At 41.3% G+C, this 14,078-nt stretch overlaps 1 protein-coding gene across 4 annotated transcripts in view; it reads right to left on the reverse strand.

Annotated features, from left to right (window-relative positions):
• Positions 1 to 14,078, reverse strand: part of cblb (Cbl proto-oncogene B, E3 ubiquitin protein ligase) — a 125,552-nt gene that overhangs the window by 102,689 nt on the left and 8,785 nt on the right. For all 4 annotated transcript variants that reach the window (XM_063487874.1, XM_063487875.1, XM_063487873.1 and 1 more), the window contains 2 exons: positions 9,168 to 9,314; positions 1,716 to 1,872 (listed from right to left, as the gene is read on the reverse strand). In XM_063487874.1, coding sequence (XP_063343944.1) covers positions 1,716 to 1,872; positions 9,168 to 9,314 — 304 coding nt within the window. The remainder of the gene's footprint in view (positions 1 to 1,715; positions 1,873 to 9,167; positions 9,315 to 14,078) is intronic.

Consider the following 14,078-nt stretch of genomic DNA (forward strand, 5'->3'; position numbering starts at 1 on the left):
ACATGACAATAAACAATTTGAATTGAATTGACCATCCGGTGGCCGGAACTTAGCCTTAGCCTCCTGTATGCCTACTACCCACAGAAGGCACTGTGGGGGTCAGGTGCATTGTGTCATGGGTAAGGATCAAGGGCGGGGGCCCTGGCAAACAGATCCACAGCTATTGAGGTTGACTACTGGGACACGGAACTCCTCTCTTATAGGGAAGGAGCCTGAGCAAGTGCGTGACATTGAGAGATACCAACTAAATATAGTCAGGGTCACCTCAACATACCACTCTGACACTGGAACCATTCTCCTGAAGAGTCACGGGACTCTGTTATAGGCTGGAGTTACCCTTGGTGACACGTAATGGCTAGGGGTAGGTATTCTTGTATCCTCTCATTTTGCTGCTTGTACACTGGGGTTCGTGTCATTGGACGAGATGGCCATTTCCCTGTGCCTTTGGGCTAGGGAACGGGTTCTGACTGTTGTATGTGCTTATGGGCCAAACAACAGTTCAGAGCACCCAGCCTTCTTGGAGTCATTGGGTGAGGGTGTTCTTGGTGCTTGTCATGGTGGTAATCTCCGAACCAGATGTTGGAAACTGGAGGTGAAGGGACCCATCAAAGCTGAAGAAGGAGTCCTATTGGGCTTGGTTAGCCTGTGGGACTTTGGAAACAGCTGACGGGTACTAGCAGGCCAACTGGAATGCAGCCCGGGGTGGTAGCTGAAGCAAAAACTCAGGGGAGTTTGGTGAGGCCATGGAAAAAACTTTTGGTCTGTCTCAGAGCAATTCTGGTAAACCATTCGGCAACTCAGGGAGGGAAAGTGGAGCTCTACTCACTGATCTCAAGTGGGAATACAGTTAGGTGGTGAAAGGAATACTTTGAGGACCTCCTCAATCCCACTGACACCTCTTCCATAGAGGAAGCAGTCTGTGAATGAGAGGAACAACTCGCCCCTCACTAGGGACAAGGTCACTGAGGCAGTTAACCAGTTCCTTGGTGGCCAGGTCCCTGGGGTGGAAGAGGTTCGCCCTGAGTTCCAAAAGGCTCTGGATGTTTTAGGGCTGTCCTGGTTGACATGCCTGGACTATATCGCATGGAGATCTGGAGTGGTACCTGTCTGGGTTGTTGCTACAAGCCGTTCGATCCTTATGTGACTGCTGCAGGAGCTTGGTCCAATTTGCTGGCAATAAGTCGGATTTGTTTTCAATGCATGTTGGACTCCCCTAGAACTGCACTTTTTCACAGATTTGGTTCATAGTTTTTATGGACAGATTTTTTTAGGCGCAGCCATGTGGTGGGAGGCTTCTACTTTGGAGGCCTCAGAATCTCATCTCTGAATTTTGTAAATGATGTGGCATGTTCATCAGGTGGCGGCCTCCAGTGCACAGATGTGCCAGGAATGGGGATCAGCAAGTCCAAATTTGAGGCCATGGTCCTCAGCCGGAAAAGGGTGTAGTGATCACTCCAGGTCAGGGATGAGTTGCTGGCACAAGTTGATGAGTTTGGGTATCTCAGTGTCTTGGTTATGAAAGAAGGGAGAGGGAAACAAGAGATTGACAAACCGCGGCACCAGCGTCCTTGATTAGGCTGCTGCCCCTTCCTCCCGGACCCGGATAAGCCGAAGAGAGTGAAATTAAACCAAATTACAGTCTAAAGTAAAAGGTCATATGAGTCAAAATAATCAGATTAAGTAGTTGGAAACTAATTTACTTGATATTGACCAACCTGGAAGAGGCGTGTGAAGATGTCAAACTCGAACACAGAAATGTAGTCATTGCAGGTGAGGTCAATGGTGGATTTGAGAGCCATAGCCTCCAGACCGCTGCTGATGGGATGTATGTCATGAAGGCACTGACGGAAGACTTTCCATGGCACTATTGTCCTGCAAAAGAACCAAGTCGTAAAAGTCACATACAGGATTGTGAGATATAAGTTAGATATCCAGACATGCATCTTTACTGATATAAATGTGCAAATTACCAAATGTATGTGGTGACTGTGATTAGCCACAGTGGGCCTTTAGACACTGGGCTTGCAGTCAAATCAGCAAAGTTACTTAAACACAGTATCTTATACCCTGACATAGTTTAAAGCCTAATATTCAGCAATTAAAAAAAAGATTCAAATGTTCCCAAGATGCCAAATGCATTAACTAAATTACAAAAAGGAAAATACACAGAGGCAGTAAATATTAAACATTAAGCATTCTGGAACAAGCAACATGTTTATGAACATAAGTGAAAAAAAATGCAGTCTATGCTACTATGTGAATTCCATAGATTTGAGTTTATATTCAGTTTTGTTGCTACTACTGGAGCCTTCAATTTGTTGAAAGGAGGAGAGTACATATGCTCTCACAGTTACCACAAGATAAAAGAAGACTGATATCCTGATGTCCGAGTTTTCATGAACGCAGCTCTGCGCTGAAAAACATTTCTGAATGAAAACAATGTGGACGAAATGTTTTGCACTGTCAAAACCACCGGCGGTAGCATCCAAAAGGCAGAGGAAGATGCTAACCATCGCACAAAAAGTTGGACTTCTGGACATGCTAAAGGAAGGTAGAAGTTACCGTATTTTTCGGACCATAAGGCGCATTAAGCGAAACAAAACAGTCAGATAAGTCAAACTTCACTCAACTCATTCTTCTTGCTTCCTCTACTTCCGTACCATTGATTCATTAATGTTGAATTCTCTCGCAGCTGCTCTATTCCCATGTTCTGGACCTGAAAACAGGATTTGATCTTTGGTTTCATTCTATAATACTGGACTTATTTTTCTACGAAGGTTTGAACTTTCAGAGCGTTTAAACAAGGGAGAAAAGTGTAAAAATGTTCATGCTTGTCTGAGAAAAGTGTATAAAGTGTGTAGTGAGGGGTTTTACAGCCTGAAAACATCTATAATAATTGTAAATAATAAAGCTGGCTATTTTGTGGATTTCACCTATCGTGGGTTATTTTTAGAACATAACTCCCACGATAAATGAGGGAACACTGTAATGTAAAAATCTAAAATCTAAAAAATGTTTGTGATTAATTTTTTTTAAAGGACAAACATCTCAATGGCATTCACTAATAAGGTTCAGGAAATACAAAGACAATGATATATTTTATAACAGTGTTCTGTAAATAGCAGTCAATTCTGGAGATGTTCATGGCCACAGTTGAGGTGTGCCAGTGTCTAGTGGCAGAATGGATGTTGCGGATGCTGTCCCTTTTTTTTGAGGGAGGCCCAGACAGTGGCAGGTATTGTGGGGCAAATTCACAAATGTCTGCAGGGCAATTCCAGGGAAGAGGGATATAGTCAAAGGATTGACCCTTCACCTACATGCAACAGCTCTGAGATGCAGGAACCAGGTGGTTGCAGCCCAGCCCAATTGAGATGGGAACACAGCTGCTGGATTTAGCCATGTTGGAACAGTTTGTGGAGGGGCTCCCGGGACTAGAGTGGGTCTCTGTTGGTCAGCGAACCTGGAAGTGGTGGATACGTTGGCAGAAGGGTTCCACACAGATCTTAGTCCACCAAATCCAAGGGAAAAGAGTCAAGGCTGCAGTTAGCTCCCTTCTGGAACATCGGTTAATTCTGGGAATGGAATGGTTCGGGTTTAATAAACTGATGATGCATCGTTTAGGGATGTGCACACAACTGGTAGGCACATATGATGTCTGTGCTGTGTTCAGCGGTGATGCAAGGTCCTCCAACAAGGTCCATCCAGGCAGGAGGAAATTGGAAGTCTCTCAGGAGAATGGTAAATGGTAAATGGCCTGCATTTGTATAGCGCTTTACCCCCAGTTCCGGTGATTTACTTCATGGAAGATTTTCCCCTTGAGCAGTCTTCTGACAACACTGTAAAATTAGGCTTTGGCCAAGTGATGAAAATTGAAAATTGGGCCAATTCACTAGCGAAAGGTGTTTCAGGTTATCTCCTGAGTCGGCATCCAGAGAGACTGACGGGTTGGTGAAGTGATTCTTAAGTTCCTCATGATTCTTAAGTTCATTCATGAGGATCAATACAATTGGGACTGCTGGTTAGACCCTCTGTAGTTTGTAGTGTGGGAGGTGCCCCAGTCTTCCACAGGATTTTCTCCCTTTGAGTTGCTGTTTGGCAAGAAGCTGCTGGGGGAGCTGGACCTAATTAAGGAAAACTGGGAGTAAGGTCCAAGACCTGATAAGAGTGCCTGTTCGAGCCCTGGCTTGGACAGTCTTGGTCGTTGTGTCCCTGGGCAAGACACTTCACCCGTTGCCTACTGGTGGTGGTCAGAGGGGCCGGTGGCGCCAGTGTCCGGCAGCCACCCTCTGTCAGTGTGCCACAGGGTGGCTGTGGCTACAATGTAGCTTGCCATCACCAGTGTGTGAATGTGTGTGTGAATGGGTGGATGACTGGATGTGTAAAGTGCTTTGGGGTCCTTAGGGACTAGTAAAGCGCTATACAAATACAGGCCATTTACCATTTACCATTCAGTACGTTCTACGCCTGAGAGCAAAGCGTCACACATTGGGGAGTTTATCACAGGAGAATTTATTCCAGGCCTAGGAGCCACAGCAGCACCTCTAAAACAAAGGGGCTAGACTTAAATAATTTTAACTGGGAGATACTCCCTTCGTCCAGCTCAGTGTTACTTGGCAAGTGTCAAAGACCCTTTATTATTGTAATCATTATTATTACAAAAATAACACTGTTGATAAAAATAAAAACTTCCATCCAACTACACAACCTATGCATCTCAAGTGTGGTGCTGGGACCCTATCTGCCTAACTCAGGTGATAGGGGTATGTGGTGGTGGAGGGGTGTGGGAGAGACAGAAGAAACGCAGCTACTGAGGCTAGAGCTGGGCGATATGACCCAAAATTCATATCTCGATATTTTTTAGCTGGATGGCGATATAAGATATATATCTCGATATTTTTTTAAAGCCATAAAGTAAGAACAAAAAGAGAGTTCATAGTCAAAGCTGTGTCCCAGATGTCACACAGGCACTTTTATTAACATACAGCATAGATGTACATGAAAAAAACTACTCAAAAATAAATTATGAGCATTTATTAAATAATGATGCTCTATAAATAAAAGAAAACTATGTTGTTTTGTGCATAACAAAGAGCTCACAATTGTGCAGTCAAAATGTAAACTAAAAGACGCTGAGCATAATAACAGACAGATTTCACAGCTGCTCTGTTCCCAACTTCTACTGAGTGACTGACAGCCTGGAGTTTGAAATCCGCTTCGTAACCATGTCTCTGAACAGGTGCCATTTATGGTCCTTATACACACACAGTACCATAATATTACGTTGAAGCACAGTACGTATTACTCCGCGAGGCTCCTCGGTAGCCGTAATGCTTCGACAATCCATCAAGCAGTGCAGCTTACCAAAGTCGAACTAAAACATTTTTTGAGAGATTGCTGAGCGCCTCGTACCACATAAAATCGGTTCGCGGTCATCAAGCACAACCAGAATTCATACAAAAGGCGCGCAGTCAACTTTTGAGAAAATGAAAGGATTTCAGGCCGTGCAGTTAGGCGTTAGCGTGGCTAGCTCGTCAACACGTTGACGCCGTCCAGCCCCACGAACGGGGCGATGCGCAGTAACTTGTTAACGGAGATTTGCCGTGTCCATCTTGTCGCTGCCTGCAGGTGAAGCGATGGGGGAGGAGGGGGAGTTGTGTTCAGTGAAGGAGAGGCGAGGTCGAGTAACGTTGCGTAAAGACAAAAGTGGACGAAAGAGAGGCAAACTTGCGGCTCCACAACTATAATTATAACGTAACATAGACTATATCGATATAAAGGATATTGTCACATCTTATATCTCGTATAAAAATATATCGATATTTTTAAAAAACTCGATATATCGCCCAGCTCTAACTGAGGCCCAAAAAGAACATTGTCAATAAACATTAAACTTGCATCCAACCAAAGAACCTGTGCATTGTAAGTGCCATGCTGGGTATTGTAGTAGCCTTGGCTAGTGTTACTGCACTCTACCCAGGATGACAGAGAGTCAGAGCTCTGTTAAGCAATTAGCAAACTAATTGGTTTTTATATAGTGTTCTGTAGTTTTCTGTGCTAGGACCAATTCTGTTTACACTGCACGTTTCCCTTAAGTAGTATCATTTGGATGGATAACAATGGGTATCATCTGCATAGTGTACATTTTCATTGTTATGCTACAGAGTTTGGTGCCCAATGTTTAATGTATTTGTTGGTTTTTTTAAGTCATCCTTTTTACATCGCAGTTTTAAAATGACACAACTGTAACCGTAAGTTGGACTGTACCATTAATCCCAGGGGAAGAGAAAAGCATTCACAGTGCTTTACTTCCTCCATAATGTGTTGTTACAGACTTATTGTAAAATGGATTAAATTCATTTTTCAACTCAAAATTCTACACACAATATCCAATAATGACAAAGTGGAAAAAGTTTGCTTAAAATTCAGAAGTGTAATTCTTGCATGACACCGCAAATTGAGCTCAGTTGCACCCTGACACACACCTGTCTATATAAGGTCCCTTTGATGACAGTGGAGGAAAGGTTGTCTGTAGATCTTCAAGACAGGATTGTATCAAGTCACAGAACTTGGGGTGGGGATATAGAAAAATATCTGCAGCACTGAAGATCCCAGTCAGCACAGTGACCGCCATCATCCATAATAGGAAGATTTTGAAACACCGGGACTGTTAGCTACTTGGCCAGTCTGAGCAAGTTGGGGTAGAAGGAGTATCATTTCTGCAGCACTTCACCGATCAAGCCTGTATGGTAGAGCAGCCAGACGGAAATCATTCTTCATGACAGCCTGCCTGGAGTTTGCCAGAACTCAACTGAAGGACCCGCAGACCATGAAAAACAAAATTCTCTGGTCTCGCTTAAACAAAGATTTAACTTTTTGGCCTGAATCCCGTGTGTCATGGAAAGCAGGCACTGCTTACCACCTGGCTAATACCATCCCTACAGTGAAGCATCTTGGTGCCAGCATCAGCAGCAGAACTGGGAGATTAGTCAGGGTTGAGGAAAAAATGAATGCAGCAATCTACAGAGACATCCTTGATGACGACCTCCTTCACAGTGCTCTGGCTTTTGAAATGTGGCAAAGGTTTATCTTCAACAGGATAATAACCCTAAGCACACAGCCAAGATAACAAGTGTGGTAACAAGAAGGAGTGGCTTCGGGACCACTCTGTGAATGTCTTTGAGTGGCCCAGCCAGAGCCCAAACCAACCTGATGGAGCTTGAAAGGTTCTGCAGAAAATTGGAGAAACTGCCCAACAACAGGTGTGCAAGCTTGTAGCATCATACTCAAAAAGACTTGAGTGCTGCCAAAGGTGCGTCAACAAAATACTGATCAAAGGCTGTGAATATGGGATTTTGTTTGGAATTTTGTGGTTAAAAATGAATTTAATCAATTTTGGAATAAGGGTCTAACATGACAAAATGTCGAAGAGGTTAACCACTGTGAATACTTTCCGGATGATGTAGTTTGCAGCTGATGTCACATATCTGAAGATACAGTAATTTGTCAACCAGCCTACTGAATAAAAATAATAGAGGGAAACTCTTCAGCTATCCTTCCTATGATTACATTTTTGAAGCTTGTCTTTGAGGTGAGTTCAGAGATGTAATGTATGTGAGTATTATTTACAGACTGAAGCCATCAGCCAGTGTTATATAGGAATGAATAGATCCACAGGTGACACAGGTGTCATGATTCAGCCCATCCACAACCACAAACCACAGAAATGGAAACTTCAGTTTGATTAAATGTGATGCTAACAAAGAATTGCAGTGTTATAGTAGCCATGACTGGTAGTTGTATAGCGCCTTTCTAATCATTCAAAGCACTTTTTACTACACGTCTCATTCCCCCAATCACACAGAAATTCATACAGTGGGTTTATCTATGCCTAAGCACTTTATAGCATCCACACATACACTGCCATGGATGCATCAGGGCATGTGGACTCAGGAGTCAAGAGAACGATGCACTGACTTTCCTATAGGTAGATGACCCACTGAGGCATATCATTTTTCTCATTAAAACAAAGCAACTACAGACCAACTTTTTGCATTTCATATACCTCCAACAGCTTACTATCTGACACAGTTGGCTAATTTGGCTAATAGTGGCCATAGTGATGTTTTCTGCTTAAATTTATGAATGTTTATTTATAGTGAGCATCAGCATCAGCTTCCTTACAATATAAACAGTAAATTCATCTGAAAGACATTATGTGCAGTTAGCCTCAAGCCAAGTCCTGACGTCTCAATCTTCTCTCAGGATGGATAACAAGTGTGACCCTTTGACTGATTAAAGGGCCATACCTCAGCTTCGGTTTGCAACAATCTAATAATCTAACAGATTATACTATACTTAGTTTCTAAGGTGGCTCTGAACACAGTGTAGGATGAGCAGAGATAATTCAACTACATTGACAAACACATTGTTTTAGAGATAATTATGAGGTTCTACAGAATCAAAATAAAGCAGTGATAGTGCATCCAGTATCAATTTATATCTCTCTACACAAGTGGATTTTTTTAACATGACATTTTTCATAACAAACACTTTAATTCACTATTATACTGAATTATATATATTCTGTAATGTACTGAAATTATAGGAACGGGATCTTATAATATTCTCAAAATTCCAAGAATATCACAAAATAAGTTTTGCATTTTTTATGCAAATAAAAAAAAAACATCCAAGAGATTTAGCTCTTTTTTTATGAGGAAGGTATATGAGCAAAACGTATTCTTTTAAGACATTTGTAAAATCAATGTATAATACTAGCCAAAAATGTCCTCCTGATAAAACTGAAAAGAATTAGACACCGCTTCACAAGGAAGTAACCACTACCCTACTGCAGACTTTTATCAGTATGAATGGAAAATGGTTATGATCTGAAATTGTATGCTTAATGAAAAATACTGCTAAATTTAGCACCAGTGTGGAATTTGACAAACTTTTAGCTAGCCAGCTCTAGAATAGGCTTGGTACATTTGTTGTGGTGTTTTACTACTTTTTATCATTACACGTTAAAGGTGATGGTGTTGATTTTTTAATGGAATATGTCATTCCCAACTATTTGTGTGCATGTCCAATTTGGACAAGTGAATAACATACACATCTGTCAAAAAACAAACAAACAACAACAAAAACAATACTGAGGTGACGCTTACTTTTCACCAAAAAATCTCCTCCAGAAGTCAGCAGCATCAGCTTTGGTAATCCTGAACGTGTCTCCTTGGAACTGTCCTCCAGGGAAGATTGCTTTGATTTCTGCCAGCATATGACTGAAGATCAGAGACAGCTTGGTCAGGTTCCTCCTGCAGAGGCCAGAAAACAGGAAATAGTTAATGCAGAATTATAGCCTCACATGTTTGACAGACACCACATGGAAACTATTTGACCTGTACAAATATACTGTACATGTTCCTGACTTCTGATTTGTTGGTAATAGCTGGTCAAATCAGACATTTCAAACACTCTCTTAGACCAACATATGCTAGAACACCGTTTATAGATAATTTAATGTTGGATTTCCTTTAAAAATGTTAACTATAATATGAACTACATGAGCATGTTAGAAAACAAACTGGCTTAAATAACGACTACAGAAGGATCTCTGTGCTATATCACACAACATATCACTATGTTGTGGACACTACCTACACATTGCAACAAGTTTTTACACTTCCCAGGATGACTTAGAGCAAAGAAAACCTATTTGTGAGAAGCTGCTTCTTCAACAGAAAGATTGCACACTGTCACTTTGTTGCCTGCTACTATTACTTCCTATTAGACCCTGGTTAAAACCAACAGATGGCATAGCTATACTTTCAACTTTCAAATGGTCATAACCCCAAATGTCAATCAAAGAAAATCCTGTTTATTTTGAATTTGACGTTATATTCCACCTTTGCTATGAAGAAGGGCAAAAATGAAACTTCGTAACTTCCCAAACACTATCATAAGAGATGTAGCTTTACATGTGATTTTTTCCCATCAGATGAGTTTTAATATTGTTGTCTTGTACAATTCACCATCACACACATATTACGAATACCAATACCATTTACCAATAAAATGGGTCAGATGACAAACACATCATCTATTAACTGTAATGTAAACACAACATGCAAATATTAATTGGATTCCCCTAATAGAAATAGATAAGCAGGATTTGTGTTGTGATTGCATGACTACTTTAAAGTGGACATAAAACACTACACATATTGGGGCTCTTTTTATCTAATTGCTATCATTTTAATTGATGCCCACTCATGGTAAATGATGGTAAACTGTTGTTATGTTATTCAGCCATGTTCAGAAACACTACAAATCCGTTATGCACAACGTGCATCACGCATACACTGTATCACACTTTTTGGATGTTAATTTGTCATATTTAACCCCAGTTTAGTGTTTTTCTTCATTGTCTGTTTGGAGTATAAAATGTAAGATTAACTTGATATCTGAGTGTCTCTTAGTCTCCTATATTAGCTAGTTAGTCTAGTTTTTGGGTTTTTTTTGCCTTGTTTAGTTGACTAAGAAATCAGTCGCCATGAACAGTTAAACGTCAGTCACAGCTGTAGTCAATTTGATAAATTATACAATAATTTTATAATTATTCATAATATTTTTCAACTTTTTCTTTATTACTGATTTAATTTTGGAATGTTTGCCCATCTACTGTCTTTCTCCATTTCCAAGGAAATGGAATAAAGTATTTGGGTAATATTAGGTTAAAGTGGGAAAGGTGAGCATCAGTATTTTGCGGTAGCGTTCCACTTCAGTTGGTCTGCATGTGTATGAGCATGTGAGTGTGCTTGTGTGTATGCCTGCACTGAAAAAGAGTAATTTCATGCTTCTCTAGTTACCATTAGGCCTCTAATCAACCAAGGGCCAACCAAAATAACTTCTCATTGGGATGCAAAGGAAAAGACCACACATCCTTGTGGGGGAGGGGTCTGCTCTTAAGTACCCCCAAACAAACAGAAAAAGCAGCATGTATTCTGCGCTATATAATGTATTTGGATACATTTTTTGGATGTAAATTTTCTCCCTGCTTACAGCATCACCCCACTTTAATGCTCAGTGCAAAGTACAAGACAGATATTGTCACAGTTTGCCAAGGCAAGCTGCGTGGAGTGTGAGGAGTGGACCCAGGTGCAGACATTCTCGAACTCAAACTTAACTGATGGTGAACCGTTTATTAAAGCAGACAGAACAGTACCAAAATAAAAGGGTGAAAACAATGCAAACTAAGCAATAACCTAAACTGGGTAAACTAGGAAGGAAACACGAACTATGAAGACCCTGGCAAACAGAAAAACAAACAAACTCTAAACATGGCAATGACGATGAGAATATATGAAAACCTGAACGCAGGACATGGCATGGGAACAACACAGACGATCCGACAAAGACTGAGGCTACGTCCACACATACCTGGGTATTTTTGAAAACGGAGATTTTTCTATGCGTTTGCACCTTTTGTCCACACATAAACGGCGTTTTCGGTCACTGAAAACGGAGATTTCTAAAAACGCCTGCCAGGGTGGATATTTTCGAAAACTCCATTTTTGCATTTACGTGTGGACGAGGAAAACGGAGAAAACGCAGCGTCAAAGGTGTGCGCCATTTTTGACATCACACTGAATGAATTTCTACAGTACTGTTACTGTTAATTGTACTCTCTGCAGTGTTTAAATGCTTACATATACACACACAGTTACTGTCCCTCCACACATAGGACTCGGTTCTGCTTCTATCCCCCATCTTTGTTTACCACTTCCCACCGAGGCTTCTAGACTTCTGATTGGCCAACATTTCTACACGGTTAGGAATATATCGCCACCTGTTGCTTTGGCATGTTCCTAGCAGCGTTTTCCTTCATTTTTGCGTTTACGTGTGGACGGGATTATTTTTTAAAACGAAAACGGAAAATCTCCGTTTTCAAAAATACCCGTGTACGTGTGGACGTAGCCTGAATGAGGAGGCACAGACTAAATACACACAGGAGGCTAATGAGAGAAGTGGGAACACATTGGGAACAGCTGACACACATGAACATAACGACGTCACAGTGGAAGAGTAAAACTTCCATACATAATGAGACGCAGACATGACAACCAGAACTTGACGACGTAAGACAAAGACATGAAACACATGAACGGCAGGGGAGACTTCACAGGGGTTGAAAACACAAGGGGAAACTAATAAGCAAATGAACATAGGAAACCTAATGAGCTTAAACATACTATAAACATCAAAAGGAACTAAAACTCAAAACACTGGGTCATAAGACCCAGGATCGTGACAGATATATGGTCAGTCTCTCATGTGTCCTTGCCATGATCTGTGCTATCAGTCTGTAATCTGCCTCATCTGACAAGCTGCCTATTCATTAGTGCTAATTTATTCAGCGTGTCTAGGGTAGCATGGCCAGAAACTGCTGGCTGACTTATGTAATTTTTTGATTGTTCTGTTATGAGCAACACATAAATGAAATCATACTAAACAGCTTTTCAACATGTTAATTAAAAAGATCAATTTCAGATTCCCCATAAATAAAATACAGCAAAGTCACAAATTTGCTTACACAGTTGGTATCACACTGTTGTGCTGACAAGTGCACTCCAGCTGCTCAACTGCTCACTATCTCAATTTCTACTGGCTTCCTGCCATCTCAACAATTTGTCTCCGTCACAAACGGCTTCCTCTAGCTCACTATGACATTGTAGACTTGCTTTAAATGTCAGGGTCACTATAACAGAAGTCTCTAAATAATAAATGAATTGTTCATTAACAGTAATATGGTAGGGACCATACAGTTGTGCTGTATTCAATATTCAGTCTTGAGTATTTACTTTCATCCTGGATAAATGTATTGCCATTTCTCCAACATCATGTACTGGTATTCAAAAGCTTCATTTGAATCATTTTTAGGCTCTTATGAATGATGATGAAAGCTATTATTATCAAATCATAAATGTAACATTTCCTATCATACTGGGAACAGTATTCTATTAAAAGAGTGATGTGAAGAAGATTTTTCTAGATTTATTAATAAAAAGCATTCTCTTTTCTGCAATTAAGGGTTGTCTGTGGTTGATGATAACTATGATTATAAAGTCTGGATGTTAAAGGGTAGAGCGATCAACTGGAAAACGTGGTCTGGCATTGTAGGGCCAATGCTGGGTTTGACAGCACATTTTTGGGGAGGGGTTTCCTCGACCATTTCCTTCACGCTGTCCCCTGGCTGCATCCGTTCAGTAGAGCCCTCCAGTCAATACCAGTCATTACAGTGTCCCCCAGCTGCATCCGTTCGGTAGTGATCCCCAGTCAGTACCAGTCACTACAGTGTTCCCTGGTTGCATATGTTCGGTAGTGACCCTCAGTCAATACCAGTCTCTACAGTATCCCCCGGTCACATCTGTTCGGTAGTGACCCCCAGTCAATACCAGTCACTATGGTGTCCCCCGGTCGCATCCGTTTGGCAGTGACCCCTAGGCAATACCAGTCACAAGCAAGCGTTGCTATGGTTAAAAGCTTTGAAGATGCTGCAGTTTAAAGCTTGTCTGCCACAGCCCCTGTCTCTCGGTGTACCTCAATGCTCATAGCTGAGTGTCCCGCAGAAGCTTGGAAAGAAAAGTGTCTGGACTTCTTTAAGTTTCCTCGAAGATGTTTCACCTCAAGGAAACTTAAAGAAGTCCACATGCTTTTCTTTCTAAGCTAAGACTACAATGAGCTGGATGACTGCGAACCTTCACAGACATATAACTCATGAAGTAGAACTGGATGTAGAACAGGAGGTAGAGCTAATTCACAATTTGAAGGTTGGTGGTTCAATCCCTGGTTTCCAAAGTATCCTTGTGCAAGTTGCTCAATTCACTGGAGTGTGAATGTATATGACTGTTAGGCCAACACTTAGAAAAGTGCCTGTGTCAATGGGTGAATGAAGCACGGTGTATAAAGCACTTTGAGTGCTCCAGTAGAGTAGAAAGGCACCATTTAAAGGCTACATTTCCCATTTACAGCTGGGGGATGTGGACAAAAGACTCGAATTACTCAATCCAAGCTTTGAT

The sequence above is a fragment of the Pelmatolapia mariae genome, linkage group LG10_11, assembly GCF_036321145.2.
Source record: "Pelmatolapia mariae isolate MD_Pm_ZW linkage group LG10_11, Pm_UMD_F_2, whole genome shotgun sequence".
NCBI lineage: Eukaryota > Metazoa > Chordata > Actinopteri > Cichliformes > Cichlidae > Pelmatolapia > Pelmatolapia mariae.